Raw genomic sequence first — 17,044 nt, 5'->3', positions numbered from 1 at the left:
TACCGCAGTTAAAGGCTTATCAGTAGCCGATAAACTGCCGATACTTGACCTTAAAATTTTTTTAAAATAATATATTATTACAAAATAAATATTATAAAAATAAAATAAATATACCTATTGGAATGTTCAGCCACATTTGTCACCCACATAATGCCCGATAAATGGCCTAATCAAATTTGACTAAAAGTAGTAGATTTGTGAGTTTTTTTTTTCCATTTGTCTGCTAGCAACACTAGCAGCCAGCAGACAAATATTTTTAAAAAACCTATACAGGCCAATATGATTATATATACACATAAGTATTAGGTTATAATCAGGAGTCAAGTCCTGGGGAAAAAAGTGTGGGAACTCCCCCCCACCAAAAAAAAACCCACTCGTATGCATATATAAACGCGTGCACACACATACACTCACAGACACATACATGCACTCAGACACTCACAGACGCACACACATACTCAGACACTCACACAGTGGTGTATTTTAATTTTGTGCTGCCCTGGGCATGACTATACCTGAGAACCCCCTAATCTAAATTTACCACCCCTTCCTGTCAAGGGCGCACCGCTTCCTTATTAAGAACCCACCCCTTCCTCTTTAGACTCCACCTTTTCCTGCTCCTTTTAAAGAAATACTATAGTGCCAGGAAAACAAAGCTGTTTTCCTGGCACTATAATTCCCTGTAGTGCCCCCCCTCCCTCATGTCCTCCCCTCCCCCACTCGACACTGATGGGGTTAAAATCCTATGGGTATTTAGCAGATGCTGGATGTCCTCATGCACAGGGTGAGGACGTCCAGCATCAGTTAGGCGACTTTTGGTCACCTAACCACCCGAAAGTCCCTCTGATAGACAGCCACTAGAGATGGAGTTACCTCTCAAGGTAATTATTGCAGTTTCTGAGAAACCTCAATAATTACACTTGCAGGTTTAAGGGGACTGGGACACTGCACCCAGACCACTTCAATGAGCTGAAGTTGTCTGGGTGCCTATAGTGTCCCTCTAAGCACACTCTCTGACAGACACCCACACTGGCAGATACACACTGACAGTAACACACACACTCAGTGACAAACACACAGACATCACGGATTTGACACACACATTCTCTGACACACACTCATTCATTGACAGAGAGACACACACAAACATACTGACAGACACACACTAATAGTCACACACACACTAAATGACAAACAGACTCTCACTGATTTGACAGACACTTACAAACATACACTAAAAGAAGAACATACACGCAAACATGTGCATACACTAACAGAAGCACATACACTTATACGCACACACGTGCATACACTAACAGCAGCACATACACTTATACGCACACACATGCATACACTAACAGAAGCACATACACGCAAACATGCATACACTAACAGAAGCACATACACTCATACACACACACATACATACGCTCATACACACACACACACTGACACAAACACACACATACATTAACAGACATGAACTAACATACACACACACACACATACATAGACTAACATACATACACACACACACTAACATACATACACACACATACATACATACACATACACTAACAGACATACACACACATAAACTAGCAGACATACACACACATACACTAACAGACATAGACTAACAGACATACACACACACTAACAGACATACACTAACAGACATACACACACATACATATATATACAAATTATTCAAATTAACATTGCCCACCCAGCCTCCCTACCTTTTAGGAAAGCTGGCATGGATGGGTCCCTGGGGTCCAGTGGGGCTGCAGTGAGGCGGGCTGCTCTCTCCCTGTCATGGGGGGGCCATCTGATTGCCCCCCTCCTCCCCCCGGCGGGCGGCTCTCTCCCTGTCATGGGGGGGCCACCTGATTGCCCCCTTCCTCCCCCCCGCGGGCGGCTCTCTCCCTGTCACACGCGGTGAGGGAGCTGTGTCCTCTCTGCTCCCTCTCGCCGCGTGGGTTGTCTGCTGATGCAGGGAGCCGGAATATGACGTCATATTCCGGCTCCCTGCATCAGAAAACGGCGCGCGGCGAGAGGGAGCAGAGAGGACACAGCTCCCTCACCGCGTGTGACATGGAGAGAGCCGCCCGCCGGGGGGGGGGGGCAGGCAGGCAATCAGGTGGCCCCCCCATGACAGGGGGAACACAGGGCATTTGGGGGCGGCATTTTTTGCCGCCCCCTGAGTGCCTGCAGGGGGAACGGCGTTCCTGCTGTGAAAAAAGTGCAGGAGCGCCGTTCCCACGCGTTTCTGCAGGACTCGAGCCCTGGTTATAATCCTTCCTTATTCCCCGAAGTGCTGTGAGTGAGGGCATGTGTACAAAAGAGCAACCAATAGTTGATCACTGAAATAAAAAAACTAGTGACTGGACAGCTATTGACTCCTATAGTCTTTCTTTTTATTTCTTTTTAATGAGTAAAAGGGTTAGTCAGTCATTAAAAAGGGTTGGTAAATGTGTATTCGAGGTCTTATTTCAAGCAGCTGACCCGTTAAATGGGTTTGGCTGCTTAAATTCTGACTGTTATTGAATCCTGCTGAAATTCAGAAACACAAAATGTGTCTGAAAACTGTCAATAATGTTATTTATCTTATTAAAAACAAAAATTTGGGGGCGGGCCTGACTGCCATGGCGGAGAGTCGCAAATTGCTCAAGCTCCTCTCCTATACGAGCAACATAAGTCAGTCATAGCCTCATTAAGCTGCAAATCTACTCACCAAGCGACCCACCAGCATCCCGACCTGACTGTAGCACATTGTGGAGGTTGTAGACGAGACAAAAGCTCCCCGGCAGCAAAGCCTGACTCACGCAGCCTAGAGCGCGATGGACAGGAGAGGCGGCCGATCTCCGAGAACGGAGTCGCTCGACAGCCCTAATCAGTATGCCAGTGCACCAAAACCCAGCCACCTGGATCGGCAGGGGGTGATCCCGGTCCACCCCTGGGAGTCCAACCTGACCTAATGGGCACAGAGGATGAAGCAACTGAGACCACGGAGATAACAAGGGAGCCACCAAGCAAGGCAGACGCCACGTGGCACCCCGACTCTGCCGAAGATCAACCCGACTTAATAACCAAACTAAACAGAATCTTTGTATATAAAATAAATATAAATATAAAATAAATAAATTCTGGCATTGAGAGGCACACGACCACTCACCTTTCGTCACCCCGCGGTATCTGCTGACACATCTCTGCACCAACTTATAAGTCTCTTTTACACTGACTCTGTAAACGCTAACTTCTCTTACTACCCCCCACACATGGGGACTCATATCTTTCTACCGAATCCCTTCTACCCTAACAGGCTTATCCACATGTACACAGCAGGTCTCTCTAATTGTTATTACTATAAAATGTGCGAAATTATCTATAAACACATTCTAACAAGAAAAATTAATCTATTGATATTTACCTAATGTATACTGTGTACCTCCAGTCTATATCAGCTGTCATTTGTCAATCTACATGACCCTTTTTCTTTACTACTCTTATATTGACTCACTATGAATAAGCATGTTTAAAAAACAAACGAAAAAAGGGGCAGCACATCTTGACCTAATATGTTTAAATATTGTTATTATACATATTGTCATATGTCATCACACAAGCTTGTACTCATCACTGCACTCCTAGAATAAAGAATTTGAAAAAATTAAAAACAAAAATTTTGATCAAACAAATCACAAGTACAGTAAACTTTATGGTACAGAAAAAAAAAACACACTGATGTTAACAAACTTTTTATAGATTGTTTAGAATGTATGATCTATTATGGCTTTATTACTTACTAACAATAACCAAGCACAATAAAAGAACAAAACAATTTAGCCCTCTAGTGGTAGAAGAGTCCAGTGTGTCTTCTAAGCATAAATAATGCTGACAAATAATTCCTAGAGTGAAGGAAACCACATATTAGGTCTGTATTTATAATATGTCAAACCACAACTTGTTACTGAACGGATCCATATTCATTAAAAATGCTCTTTGTTTGACACAGACCAACAATGACAGCATGGATAACATATGTAAGTTATACAAATAAAAATGTAAAATTAACCACTACACGTGATGTAACTACCGCGGTAATGTTACTACTGCAAAGGATTCTGGGTGGGCAAATGAGTTTAACAAATAATCACATGTTTGCCTCATTCCATTTTAAACGTGGATTCCTATATATTAGTGGCTGAGCGGAGCTGTGTGCATAAGGAAGTCTATATCTGCATATATCTTGAGTTTTTATATTTTTACGTGATTTGTTTAGAGTTTCAGTTTTTGCAGTATTTCGATGTTTCTGTTGGGTAAAGAACATCAGTCAGGTCAATAAAGTAACATTTAACTTCAGGAATGCAAAAAGATATGCTTAGATTTAAGAAAACTCCCTCCAGCGATCAAAATACACACTCAACAACAAAATGAAATAGACAAATTGAATATTCATGATTTCAGCCATGTCCTTGGGCTAAATGTTTGAGTATGAACATTGTGTCTGAATGTGTTATCAACTTTCAGTAAACTTAAAAAAAAAAAAAAAAGTTACAGCCATGTTTTGTTTATTATACTAATAATTTGTTCCTCTTGATTTAATTATAAATGCATTTGGGATCTGTATAACAATGTAGTATTTGATCTTATCAAGTAACAAACAGGATCTCTGTGATGTATGATAACCAGTTATAAACATCACTATGAAGACACCGCCTTTCTTAAAGGCATAAATGTGATGCTTCTTATAGCCTGCCTATTAAGGGCAGACTACGATAACCATAACCACTACAATGTGCTATAGAGTTTATGGTGCCAGGGTATCAACTTAAGTAGTTAAACCACTTGCTAACATTTTGCAACTCGCCTGGGGTGTGTCAGGGCCAGTCACCTCCTCCTCTTAGAATAGGAGGCATTTTGCACTGAAATAACCAGCAGTGCAAGGCTTAGCTCATTGGCTGAGAGCAATCAGCTGATACTGACACAATGCAGAATTGACCAGCTCTCAGCAGACCCTAGGTAAGTTTGCAAATAGTTTGACTACTTACAGTACGGGGAGGGGGAGGGGTGGGTGGCGTACCTATGAATATCTAGAGATGAGAACAACCTGATGGCAATTTTAACATGTTAAGAATGCAGGTTATTTAAATTAAAAGTAAAATTAATCATGTTCCATGACCGGCACCTATATTTTTTTGAGCTTCATTATATGTTTTCTTTTATATATACTGATCTTCAAGTGACACTAAACCCACCATAGCCACTTACCACCATACTGTGCAACAAGCTTACAATCTAACTTCATTCTATTCAATATTGCTGCTGTAGTTTGCAATAATTGCTGCAGCTATATGCCTATCAAACCACACAGTACAACTCCTAAGGCTGCAGGAGGGCAAATCCTCCCTTTTCCAGGTGGGACTGCCCTTTATAAGTGTTGCTAGTGACATCACTGCATCACTGGCAATGCCCCCTCATGGGCCCACCCATTACATCTTACATAAACAATTTTTGCATCTTTTTTCCACTCTTTAAACCTTTGCCCAGTACACCATACCGTTTCATAGATTTTATGGAGTCCCAATGATTTCTATGGTGGAAAATCTAGTGTGTTTTAGCCACTGCTAATGTATCACTGTAGGTGTGAATGGATTGTTTGTTAATTGATGTGATAATGCTGAATTAAAGGACCACTATAGGCACCCGGACCACTTCAGCTTACTGAAGTGGTCTGGGTGCCTGGTCCAGCTAGGATTAACCCTTTCTTCTATAAACATAGCAGTTTCAGAGAAACTGCTATGTTTACCTATGGGTTAATCCAGCCTCTAGTGGCTGTCTCATTGACAGCCGCTAGAGGCGCTTCCGCACTTCTCACTGTGATTTTCACAGTGAGAAGACGCCAGCGTCCATAGGAAAGCATTGTGAATGCTTTCCTATGGACTGGCTGAATGCGCGCGCAGCTCATTCCGCGCATGCGCATTCAACCGATGACGACGAGAAGGAGGAGGAGAGGAGGAGGAGAGGAGGAGGAGAAGAGTCCCCCGCCCGGTGCTGGAGAAAGAGGTAAATTTAACCCCTTCCACCCCCTAGAGCCCGGCGGGAGGGGGGCCCTGAGGGTGGGGGCACCCTCAGGGCACTATAGTGCCAGGAAACGAGTATGTTTTCCTGGCACTATAGTGGTCATTTAAGCCCCTGTGTGCCACATTTGATACTGATTAAGTAATTGGGTTCAAGCTTTGCATACACTAGCTAACATCTAGTGAATAATCACATGTTGAATGTTAGAAACATTGAAGTCACTAGAAACTAACAAATTATATATAGTATTCTTATTTATCGCACAGCAGATGGCTCCAAATTTAGAACTCTGCCTTTGAACAGCTTCAAAGAGATTTAATAAGGATTCTTCAATACATAGAACGTTAGATGTGCTGCACAAAATGCTGCTACGCTATTGTGTCTGCAGCTAAACTGGGTGCAAAAAAAGGAAAAAAATATTTTTTAGGGAATAAATGCATTATATTGTCATAATCTGTGTCTTGTCAGAATTCAGTTCTTCATTCCTTATATACAATTTCATCAACTGCAAAATCTGTGTTAGTTTTGGTTTAAAAAAAAATATATCCTTTTATTACATTCATTGTTAAAAAGATTTAGGAGGTATCAGCTGCTGAGGAAGCATCAGATGAGACGCAATGTGCATCCAGCTAGTTTCATTTTAGGTTTGACATTCCCACCATCCCTTCTTGCTTGTATAACGTAAGGCTGTACTGAAATATGTCTGGCTATGGATTGAAATAAAAATTATATTTTTTACTAAAAATCCACATACTGTTTCATGCCGGAGTGTAAAGGTACATACGTAGGCTATTTTCTTTGGATTTGAGGAGAGACCTGTTTTAGAGGATCAAGTTTTTTCATTTTTAAAATCAATAATGTGAAACGGCTTAATATTTACAGGCTTTACATCTTTTTAAAACACCATTAACTGGGTATCTATGTGAAACCAACTAAATAATAATGTTTTAAATTTTAAATTTCAACTAAATTTAAGGGGCACAAAAGTCAGCCAGGCCACTCCATCTCAATTAAGTGGTCAGGATTCAGTGGCCCTGTCCTTTTCACACTGCGTTGTAATCTATTGTTGCTTTATAGAAATAATTAAATCAAATCTTTTACTATAGGGATGCTTAAAATGCATTTACTGCACTCACGTTGCATGCCTATCATTCCCCATTGCTCCTCTATATTGCCAGAGTAGGCCATATCCACTTAATGATGTTGTGAGAGGCAGAGAGGTGAGCAACGTCATGAGAGCCTCAGCAATGGGAAAAGGTAAGTAATGCTTTTTTAATTTACATTTTATTATTTTTAAATGCAGTTTTCTAATCCTATCACTATAAAGTTCCCTTGAATGATATCTGTATAATGCTTGGTGTTTGCTTGTCCATCTTAGATATTAAGTCAATCTGTATAATTTAAAGACAATTTGGAAACTTTTTTGTTTATTGAAAACACATCCGTCTTGTTCAAATCAAAGGGTTTTGTTTTGTAATGGTGGAACCCCTTATGGTAGGCATGAGGTACCATTTTAAATCTTTGTCATCACAGAACCTGAAATAGTTCACTGCTTAATTGCTTAATAAAAATATCCACAAAACAGCAATTCATAAAGTCTTGGGATTTTTGTCGTGTGGTTTCTTTTTTTATTTTAGGTACGCGAAGTTTTATGGATAGCAGATCCTATATTTTGGTAAGGAACTGATGCAAATATTGCAGTTTTCATCTGCATGCACAAATGTTATTGCTCTTTCACTTAGTTACTTATACTTTCCCCCATTTACTGCAGGGTCTCGAAGTCCAGGCTTTTACCCAGAATGACTTTCATGAGGTCGGTGGCAATTTACAGGTGGACCATGGTATATTTAGTAAGATATACTATCTATATCACATTTATTTTTGCCCTCTTCACCAGGAAACTACTATGGGTTGTATAAAAGCAATTCGGGGAGATGGCAATGAATACACCACCTAATTATTACACAGCCTCAAAGAGCAGAAACTGGATATGCACGCCATTACCTTGTTGCTTGTAGAACCTTCTCTCAAAAGGAGCAAAGAGAGAGGTGAAAGCACCAAAACTAGTTAATGGAGAACATGTTTAGTTATAGCTCTTGGGCTGTACCACAAGAGTCATGGGCTGGGGCTTCCTTACTTCCTCTTTGGGAGAGGGAATTATATTTTAATTTACTGATGGTTACTACCGGAAATAGTGGTTGTATGCATGTTACGTGACACCTATTTCCAATTATGATATCAATGTTCTGAAAACAGATTGAAAGTTAGGCAATGGAGGATATCTGGCTGTAGTTGGGCTCAGTACTCTGGCTGAGTACCTCAGTAATAGTTTTCTTATTCCAGGAATACATTGTGCTTCAGTGATTATAGTTACCCACACACACTCGACGACACATAGTGCTGGAGACAAGAACAACCTTTATTGTCACAAAAAACAGTTTATAAAGGAACAACATCATCAGAAACTCATACACAAGAACAATAGGTTACTGCTCTGGTGCCTCTGAGTCTGGGAGATAAGCTTATTAAAAGACGCTAATTTATTAAGTCCCCAGACACCAGGAGGACCAAATAATAAAACAGTGAAAATACATACTTTAACAGAATTCCATATACAAATTATACATCCCTTGACAGAGCTCATTCCCCCCAAGTGAAGTGTCCAAAAAGCACCTGGATCTGATGTACCTAGCCCATGCTCAATGATGTTTGAGGGTGCTGAGGCTACATAGCGAGGTTTCTGAGACTAGCTGTCAGTCACTGAAATTAACTGTTGTCAGGCTCCCCCTGGCTCTTAAGTAGTGATTGGTATCCTCCCTCTCCTATACCGCTTTTCCACCTGTTAGTTTTTACCAGGAAGCCACGTGAGACCAGGCAGACTGCGAGTTCCATTAATTCGCACCTAGTTCTGCTGAACGTGTTGCGGCTGCCCTCGGATTCCTAGAACAATTTTATTGGCTGGAATAAAAGCGTTCGATGTGGGGAAGGCTAGGAAAGGGGTAGTGGAGCCAGGGGATATTTAGCTTTTGTAGTAGAGTTTGTAAATTGACCCAGCGCAGGCTCCACTACATTGGCTGTGTAGAAATGTAATGGACAAAATCTGTCAAGAACTTACCTTGGCATTATTCGACATTGGAAATGTGGGTGGCGAGGGTATTTGCTATGGGAACTGTGGGGGTGGAGTGCAGAGAAAGCTAGCAAACACATATTTGCTCAGAAGGACTTTACACCAGGTTTGCAGTTTGGGCAAAGAAAGTTGCAAGGGCATATTCTGGCACCCACTGTCTATGATGTACGGAAAGCTGAGGGGAAGCAGACGGAAAGGCTACCCATTTTACAATCAGCGAACCATGCTCTAGAGTAGACATTCTCTTTTATTCTGTGTCCAATCTTTTTCTAGAATGAAAACTTTTGCAAGTATGGCCCTTAATTCCTTCTAAATTATTGTCTAATTCAATTTAGTCCTTGTAATACCACCACTAAATTAGTTCTAATTCTATAAATAAACCATAAGACTAGCAAAAGTAAATGTAATAATGAATATAAATGTAAGTGCTGTCCCTTTAATTATTTTCCAAACCACCTCTGCCTTTATACATAAACAGACTCTTCTGTTACCTTTCGTTTGTGCTGCAATTCATGCGATGGAACAGACGTAGTAACAATAAACAGAAATATACCATTCAGGTTTAAGGGGACCTGAATCGAATGTATATTTTGGGCAATAGTACACAAAATCCAATGCTTTCTGGAAAATTACAAGCCAAATGTCTTTGGTAAAATCAGCCAAACAAAAATATAAATATCACACAAAAATAAATGGTGAATTAAGTGAAAACATAAAACGTGTGATGGGAGAAAATGAAATCACTAGAAATCTGTGCCGCAGCCTTCCTTTTGGTGTGGGCATCCAGTGATCCAGAAATAGGAGAGGGAAAAGGAAACAGGAAGTACAGCTAAGCTAGGTGCAGTAAATCACAACTATATGGTAGAAAAATCACTATATTAATCAAAAAATGGGCATCAAAACACAAGATGAACAGCATGGTAGAGAAATACTGCTTGTTTGCCCCATTGGAGCAGGAAGTCCTCACCAACATCAAAGGTGAGTCAGTAAGCAAGTACGGTCTGTGTGATGTGATCCACAAGATCCTGGGCTTCATGAAAACTGAGAGCCAACATTGGCTTACTGTGCCGAGTTGCTCTTTTAATTTGGGATCTTGGGTACGGTAGCAGGTGGTACCAGAAAGGATCAGAATAGCCATTTGCTTTTTATACAGGCTGCATTTGGGGTGAAAGTTAGATGTTTTACAATGACTATGATACGCCCCTCAAAAACCTCTCATTAAACACAACGTTACCGATAAGAAATTTTCTACACAGAAACCGTTGTTTTAAAATATATTGTGCTAATTATACATTGGATTTAAATCATAGTTATTTCCCAATAAGAAGCTACCAACTAATAGTTTGACAGCACTGATGTAAATTACCCTTGGCCATAACACATATATTCCCTTTTCTTTCAGATAGCCTTGTTCCATATGGCAAACCTCCAAATTCAGGCAGCTCGTGGGTTAACACAGACAAATGAAGCAATCATATCTGGCCAACGCAAACAAGAAAGTCAAGGTCCAACCAATCCCTTAACGTGTGGCCCTGCACACGCATGCTGTAAAACAATATGCTGCTGGCTTATGAGGAGATCGGTGAGTGACAGGAATAAGCCTCAATTTGGAATGCTGGTCAACTCTTCATGGCAATGGGTTACAGTTCTTTCAATAGTTATACAATGAAATACAAATGCTTAGTGAACACTGGATATATTTTATTATAGCCATTAATGATTATTAATTATTAGCCAAACATACACACGTACATACACACATACAAACACACACATACATACACACAAACAGACAGACAAATATACACACACACACAGATACAGACAGATACACACAGACAGACAAATATACACACACACAGATACAGACAGATACACACAGACAGACAAATATACACACACACACAGATACAGACAGATACACACACACACAGACACATATACACACAGACAGGCAGACAGACAGACATATACACACATACACATACCTTTACCTGGGGTCCAGTGGTGGCTCAGCCTGATGGGAGTCAGAGATCCCACTCTGACTCCCTCCTCTCCTTCATCCCGCGATGCTTCCGGTATAAGCTGGGAGGAGTGACTGGGGCAGTAACTTCCTCCCAGCCTCTGACCTCATCAGAGGGGGCCCGGTCGCACTGTTAAAGCTGACTGGGTCCCCTGGAAATACATAGCATCAGGTGGCCTTAACAGCATGCGCCACCCGATGGGCCCATTCAATGCGGCCCCAGCAGTTACACCGTGTGTGCTGGGGCCACATTACTTAGCCGGTGGGACCCGCGGTAGTTACGCCACTGCCTTGGACATTGTGATATTTAAAATCAGTTTTATAGAACCCATCTTTTCAGAAATGCTTATAGCCTCTCAGAGTAACTTCTATTTTACAAACCTATCTCTTGCTCTCTCCTAAAGGGCCACACTCCACTCTCACCTCTAAATCTGCTACTTTTGCACCTTGATGCTCTTCCTATTGTGTTTTTATACCCAACCTCCTCTAGACTGTAAGCTCATTTGGGCAAGTTCCTCATCCTCCTATTGTTCCTGTAACATTTTGTAATTGTCTCCTTTATTGTTAAATTTCCCCATTTTATCATATTGTAAAGCGCTGCGAAATAAGTTAGCCCTATATAAATCCCAATAATAATATTAATAATGATAGATTGTGATTGAAATATCGGAGCACAGCAGTTGTAGAACACGTGCTATGATTTACAGATCTTCATTAAACTTATAGTTTAGAATCATTTGGAGTAGCACATAGAGCCCTCTAATGCTTCATGCCAGCTGACACATTTCCATCGTTCTAGCTTCTAGCATACTCCTCTGTTCTAGGTGTAGATACCTTCTTTGGCATGAGTTGGTATCTAAAACCGCATTGCTCTTTTCAACAAAATCCTAAAAAGCCAAATTACAGTATAACAAAATGAAATGGAATCCTTTAACTCTGTAAGCTATGCACACACCTATCTTTCAAGAGGGTTTGCGATACAGACAGATCATTTTACAGAATATCGGGCTCTCTTTATGTATATACTTCTTACACTTTCATAGTTGGATGGAATCAGTAGGATTTACATTCCTTTTCTAATCTTTGCACATGACTCCAAAAAGTCCCTATACATGGTCCCTAAAGCACTGGGTTTTATTTTATGTTCTTTTAGTAAATCTTTCATGCAGACGTTTTTCTTTTCCAACATCCATCCTGCTTTAGCTGGATAATCCCACACCTTTTTTTTATTTTCTCTTTTTTTGTCCTGAGTTTTCCCATTATAGTTGAATTTGCATAGGAGACCTATGCAGCATTTTCCTTTTTTTTTTTTTTTAACTTCCTTTAATAGTTTGTTTATGTTAACTCCTACCTTGTCATTGTAGTACATTGGAAATGAAAATAAAAAATGTAAAAACATATATAAAAGCATTTGATTTAATGCACAGCAGTTGCTTTAAAGACCTTACCCAAACATACTGAATAATATACTGTTTATTGCCGAGTAATGTCATCTAAAAACAGTGCGACATGGATTCAAAACATACAAGTATATTAACACCAGCAGAATGTTACTTGACTGGCTTTGATACTTTCGTTCCCTGAAAGAGCCTCACTTAAAAAGTCATTCCAAATGTTTTGGTAACCCGCAGATTCAAGTGATGCAATAATATGTCAAAGGAACTCTACGTCTATTACTGCTTAACTATGTTTGGATATGTCTGTTGTGTTTCTTACTCATTTGTTTAGAAATAAATGTATGTTCTCTTAAAATAATTTGTGTTTTTTTTTATTATCTGTTAGGGAAAATGCGCACATAGCTGACATATTTTTGCTTTGACTCATTCTATTCTGTCAACTTTTAACTTTTTTCTGTCATTGCGACAAGTATTTGCAGAATTTTATAATTCTGCGTTTAAAAATGTTTGTAGAATTAAGGAGCCAGATATACTTAGGAGTCAACCAGATTTTCTTAGGAATAAGAGGTTCATAATTGGTTGGTATCAGCAGTAACTATTTTAACCATTTTTTTCAGCTATGGCTCCATGACTTCTGGGTTTGTTAAGTCCTTTCATAATCTCTTTACTTTTTAAATAAGTCATATCTGTATTTCCTAGGGGGACATTTACAGTACAAAGCATTGATAAACTGGTCAGTGAAAGTTTGTGTGAAATCATTCTGGTATATAATAGAATAGCATAGAATAACAGTGAGATGTTCCCACCTTAGGCTAGAATCTGTTGCAAACAATACAGCTATCTTATAACAGAATACCATTTTTTTTCATAGAAGGCGACTGTCTTCGAAACAGAAGAAATCAAAGGTGTCTATAGATTAAACATTGAGCCAAGTGAAGTCTTACACACTGCTTAAAAAATTTAGTTCAAAACAGCCTAGTGGAAAGAAAACTGCAACTGACCCGAGCAAGAAATTTGTTCCCCTATTTGGTTATTTGTTTTGGAGTATATTATTTATACCTCTGTCACTGGCAAGTCTAAATGCTGAAAAATTCATATTGGCTCCTATACATGTCTGCCTCTGAATATCTTTAACTGTACGTATAATTCTATATACCCACTCTAATAAGTATAAACTATACTCTTCACTTTAACCCCTTAAGGACACATGACATGTGTGACATGTCATGATTCCCTTTTATTCCAGAAGTTTGGTCCTTAAGGGGTTAAAGCAGGTATACCTATCTTCCATTCTAGATTTATTAGATGTCACTCAATAGATAGACAGATATTTCTAGGCTCAAGATTTATAAAATGTTAACAGTAAAAAATAAAAATAAAAATGGATATATTGGTGATTTCACCAGCTGATATAACATTGAAATGTGCTATGTATGGTCCATAATTTAAGTATATATATTATATTACAAGAGAAGTAAAAAATGACCGCAACCAATCTAAAATAATTGCATAAAATCAAGGAAGTGGACAAACGTTTCTAGATTATATTCAAATCCAGCAAGAGTTTGTTAAATAAAAGCACCTTAAATTCTAAATAAACCTACTGTGGATAAACAGAATATAAAACTTCAATGCAACTATTTATTTGCAACGAGTTTGATTAACAAGGTTATTTATCTAAATTTTAGAATTCAAATGAATTCAAAGTAAATTTCAAATTCAAGGCCAATGTAGCCAAAGTGAAGGCATAGCTGACAATTGTGACATTAACTTTGGAATTTGGAAGGTCTTCTATCTATTTGATATTTCATCCAGGTGTACATTACAAAGCAGTTTGGGGTGTGAGAGTGACCTGACAGCTGACTCGCAGATAAGATGTCAGAATGAAAGATTATTTTTCCAGTTTGGCTAATTTGGACTAACTATTGCATGTTTGGTTATCAACTCAATGTAACTTGCTGGTTAGTGATCAAGCCCTTTCCAGAGCAGACACTAAGAAATGAAAATGGCGAGACTGGAAGAAATTGCTCTGATCACTTGTCCTACTAAGTGGCACTGTTTATTTCCACTTATGGAGATGCAGACTCCTCTGCCTTGCTTAGACTGTGTACTATCAAACTTGAAATCTCTGGAAAAGAGCAATAAAAACTGAAGTCTGTCTTATTTGTAGCATTCCTGAACTTAATTTACTTTGGCTTCAACATCCCAGTGATTATATAATCTACCACTCACTATAGTGATTAAAGGCTGAAACCCCATATTTCAGCTTTTGTTTAAATATCCCTAAATGGCTTTTGGCTGCAAATGACATAGGTCTTCTTTTGTCTGCCAGACAGAACTGGCGAAGCCAGGGGTAACTGGCATAACGATGCGTCACTAACTTGTGAACCCAATCAAAACCACAATATATACCTTTTAATGTCAGCAATTAAAACACTGAGGTCTTTGGGAAATATATTAACCATTTGAGCCAAAATGCACTGAAAATTGATGGCAATTAGCTACTTGAAATAAATGCAGTTTGATCATATGTTCTGTATGCTTAATAGATGGTTGTTTTTAGTTTTGGTTTTAAGGACTGCTCAACAAAGAATATATAAATATACAACAAGGATCCTTGAAATAAAGTGGTCATTCTTACACCAATAGTCATTGTTAAATTGTAACATATTGTCCAGGTTCCAAAATGCCACTAAGATTGAGACTATAGTGATTATAACATAGTTAATTAAAGTGACAATTTGTAATGCCAATGCAAAGAATTATCATCAGTTTGGAATTGTGTAAAAAGAAACACATCCCAGGACCCTGCACCTTCGCAAAACAATGGCAATCTAAATTTAAACATGGTCTCATTTTCTGCATTTATAAAAATAAATGATATGCTAGGGAGTACATTCATTTATATCAATTAAATCTTTTACTTCAGATATAAAATCAAGAAGTGTGTTAAACACTAAAATTGATACAGATTACATTGATGGTAAACCAAGATATAATATAATTTCAGAAGTAGAGATAACATAATTTTAATCTGTGTGCAGTACACACCCCCTCTATGGCTGGGGAAATTGTTTAAATGTTCTCTATATGAAGGAACATTTCAGCAGCTATCAAGGAATTGAGTTTAGTACAGTAATTGTAAACATAAATCTTTGGATTTTAAAGATAAGGCAGCTGTCATTTTATACATTGTGATTGGCAATTGAATATTAGAAGACAGACAGTATACCAGTCATACGTTTACCCAAGTGTTAGGTTAACTACAACTCTCATAATCCAGGCAATGGAAAATTAGAAGAAATCAGACATACCAGTCAAGCCAAGGGTACCTAAATCAAGGGTTAGGTTAACTACAACTCCCATCATCCAGGCTTGGTAAATATAGTTTCTTAAAGCTGCAGTGGGTACAAAGTGATAGTAAATAAGTATTGATACATTACCCTTTTAGCACATCATGTCCTGCCCCCACATTGCCACCTCTCCTCTTAGCTCTGCTCACTCTACTCTCCTTGGCAGGCTCAGCCGGAGCATCTTTCTCTGCAAGTTGACTGGCAGCTAAGGACAGGCACAGTATAAATCCCAGCACAGCACTGGCTGCACTCTCCAGCCGCATCCTGGCCACGCTGCTCCTTCAATGCTGCTGAAGCTGTCTGACTTCTCCTTCTGATCCACTTTACTCTCACTCCCACTGGCTCTGATCACTTTAGTTTTCAAAAAAAAGCTCCTGTCCAAAAAAAAATGAAAAATAATCAAATCAAATAAATAACAGGTCTTCTCAAATTAGGAGACAGCTGGGAAAAAAATAAAATAAAAAACTATTATAAAGTGACATCTCGCTTATCTACCCCTGGATATAAAAGAAGAGATCTTAAAGTATTCTCCATCTACTTCAAATAAAAAATAAAAAATGGGAAAATATATTTTTTATAAAAATCTGGGATTACGCAGGCAGATGCTTACACTGCCCTACCCCCCAAAAAGCAGGGACTTCTCAAGCAGTTTGCAAGAAGCCAGCTCTAAGACTCTATGTACCTTCAGCATGAACTCATGTCAGAGTGTGCCATGGTCCTGTTTGCTGCAGCAACAGATTCTATTTAGAATTTATAGAACAAAGTGGCCGTCAGGGACAGTAAACAAGACCCAAAGCTTGAGTGGACCAGTAAACCCGCCCAGAAACATCCTGCAGACATAAGGCGGGAGCCGCAGCTGCCTCTTGGCAGGGAGAGGCTCAGCCTTTCTTGGCTGGAATAGTGGATGAGGCTGGGCTGGGGATGGGAGCACATTAGCTGCATGGATGGGGCGCTCGCTTCCACCGACCTGACAGCAGGAGATACAATGTTACCATGGCTGTCTTAGTCCTCCCACCTGTAAGCAGCACTGAGAGGATGGGACTCCTGCACATTGGAACAG

At 39.4% G+C, this 17,044-nt stretch overlaps 1 protein-coding gene across 1 annotated transcript in view; it reads right to left on the bottom strand.

The window, feature by feature from the left end:
* Positions 1-16,358, bottom strand: part of FBN1 (fibrillin 1) — a 204,699-nt gene extending 188,341 nt beyond the window's left edge. The window contains exon 1 of the mRNA XM_063449025.1: positions 16,075-16,358. Within this exon, the coding sequence (XP_063305095.1) occupies positions 16,075-16,247 (173 nt within the window). The 5' untranslated portion in view covers positions 16,248-16,358. The remainder of the gene's footprint in view (positions 1-16,074) is intronic.
* Between the last annotated feature and the right edge of the window lie 686 nt (positions 16,359-17,044).

Source organism: Pelobates fuscus, chromosome 3 (assembly GCF_036172605.1).
Source record: "Pelobates fuscus isolate aPelFus1 chromosome 3, aPelFus1.pri, whole genome shotgun sequence".
In the NCBI taxonomy this organism is placed as follows: domain Eukaryota; kingdom Metazoa; phylum Chordata; class Amphibia; order Anura; family Pelobatidae; genus Pelobates; species Pelobates fuscus.
The sequence above is the reverse complement of the archived record's forward strand: the minus strand, read 5'-3'. Positions and strand labels throughout refer to the sequence as shown.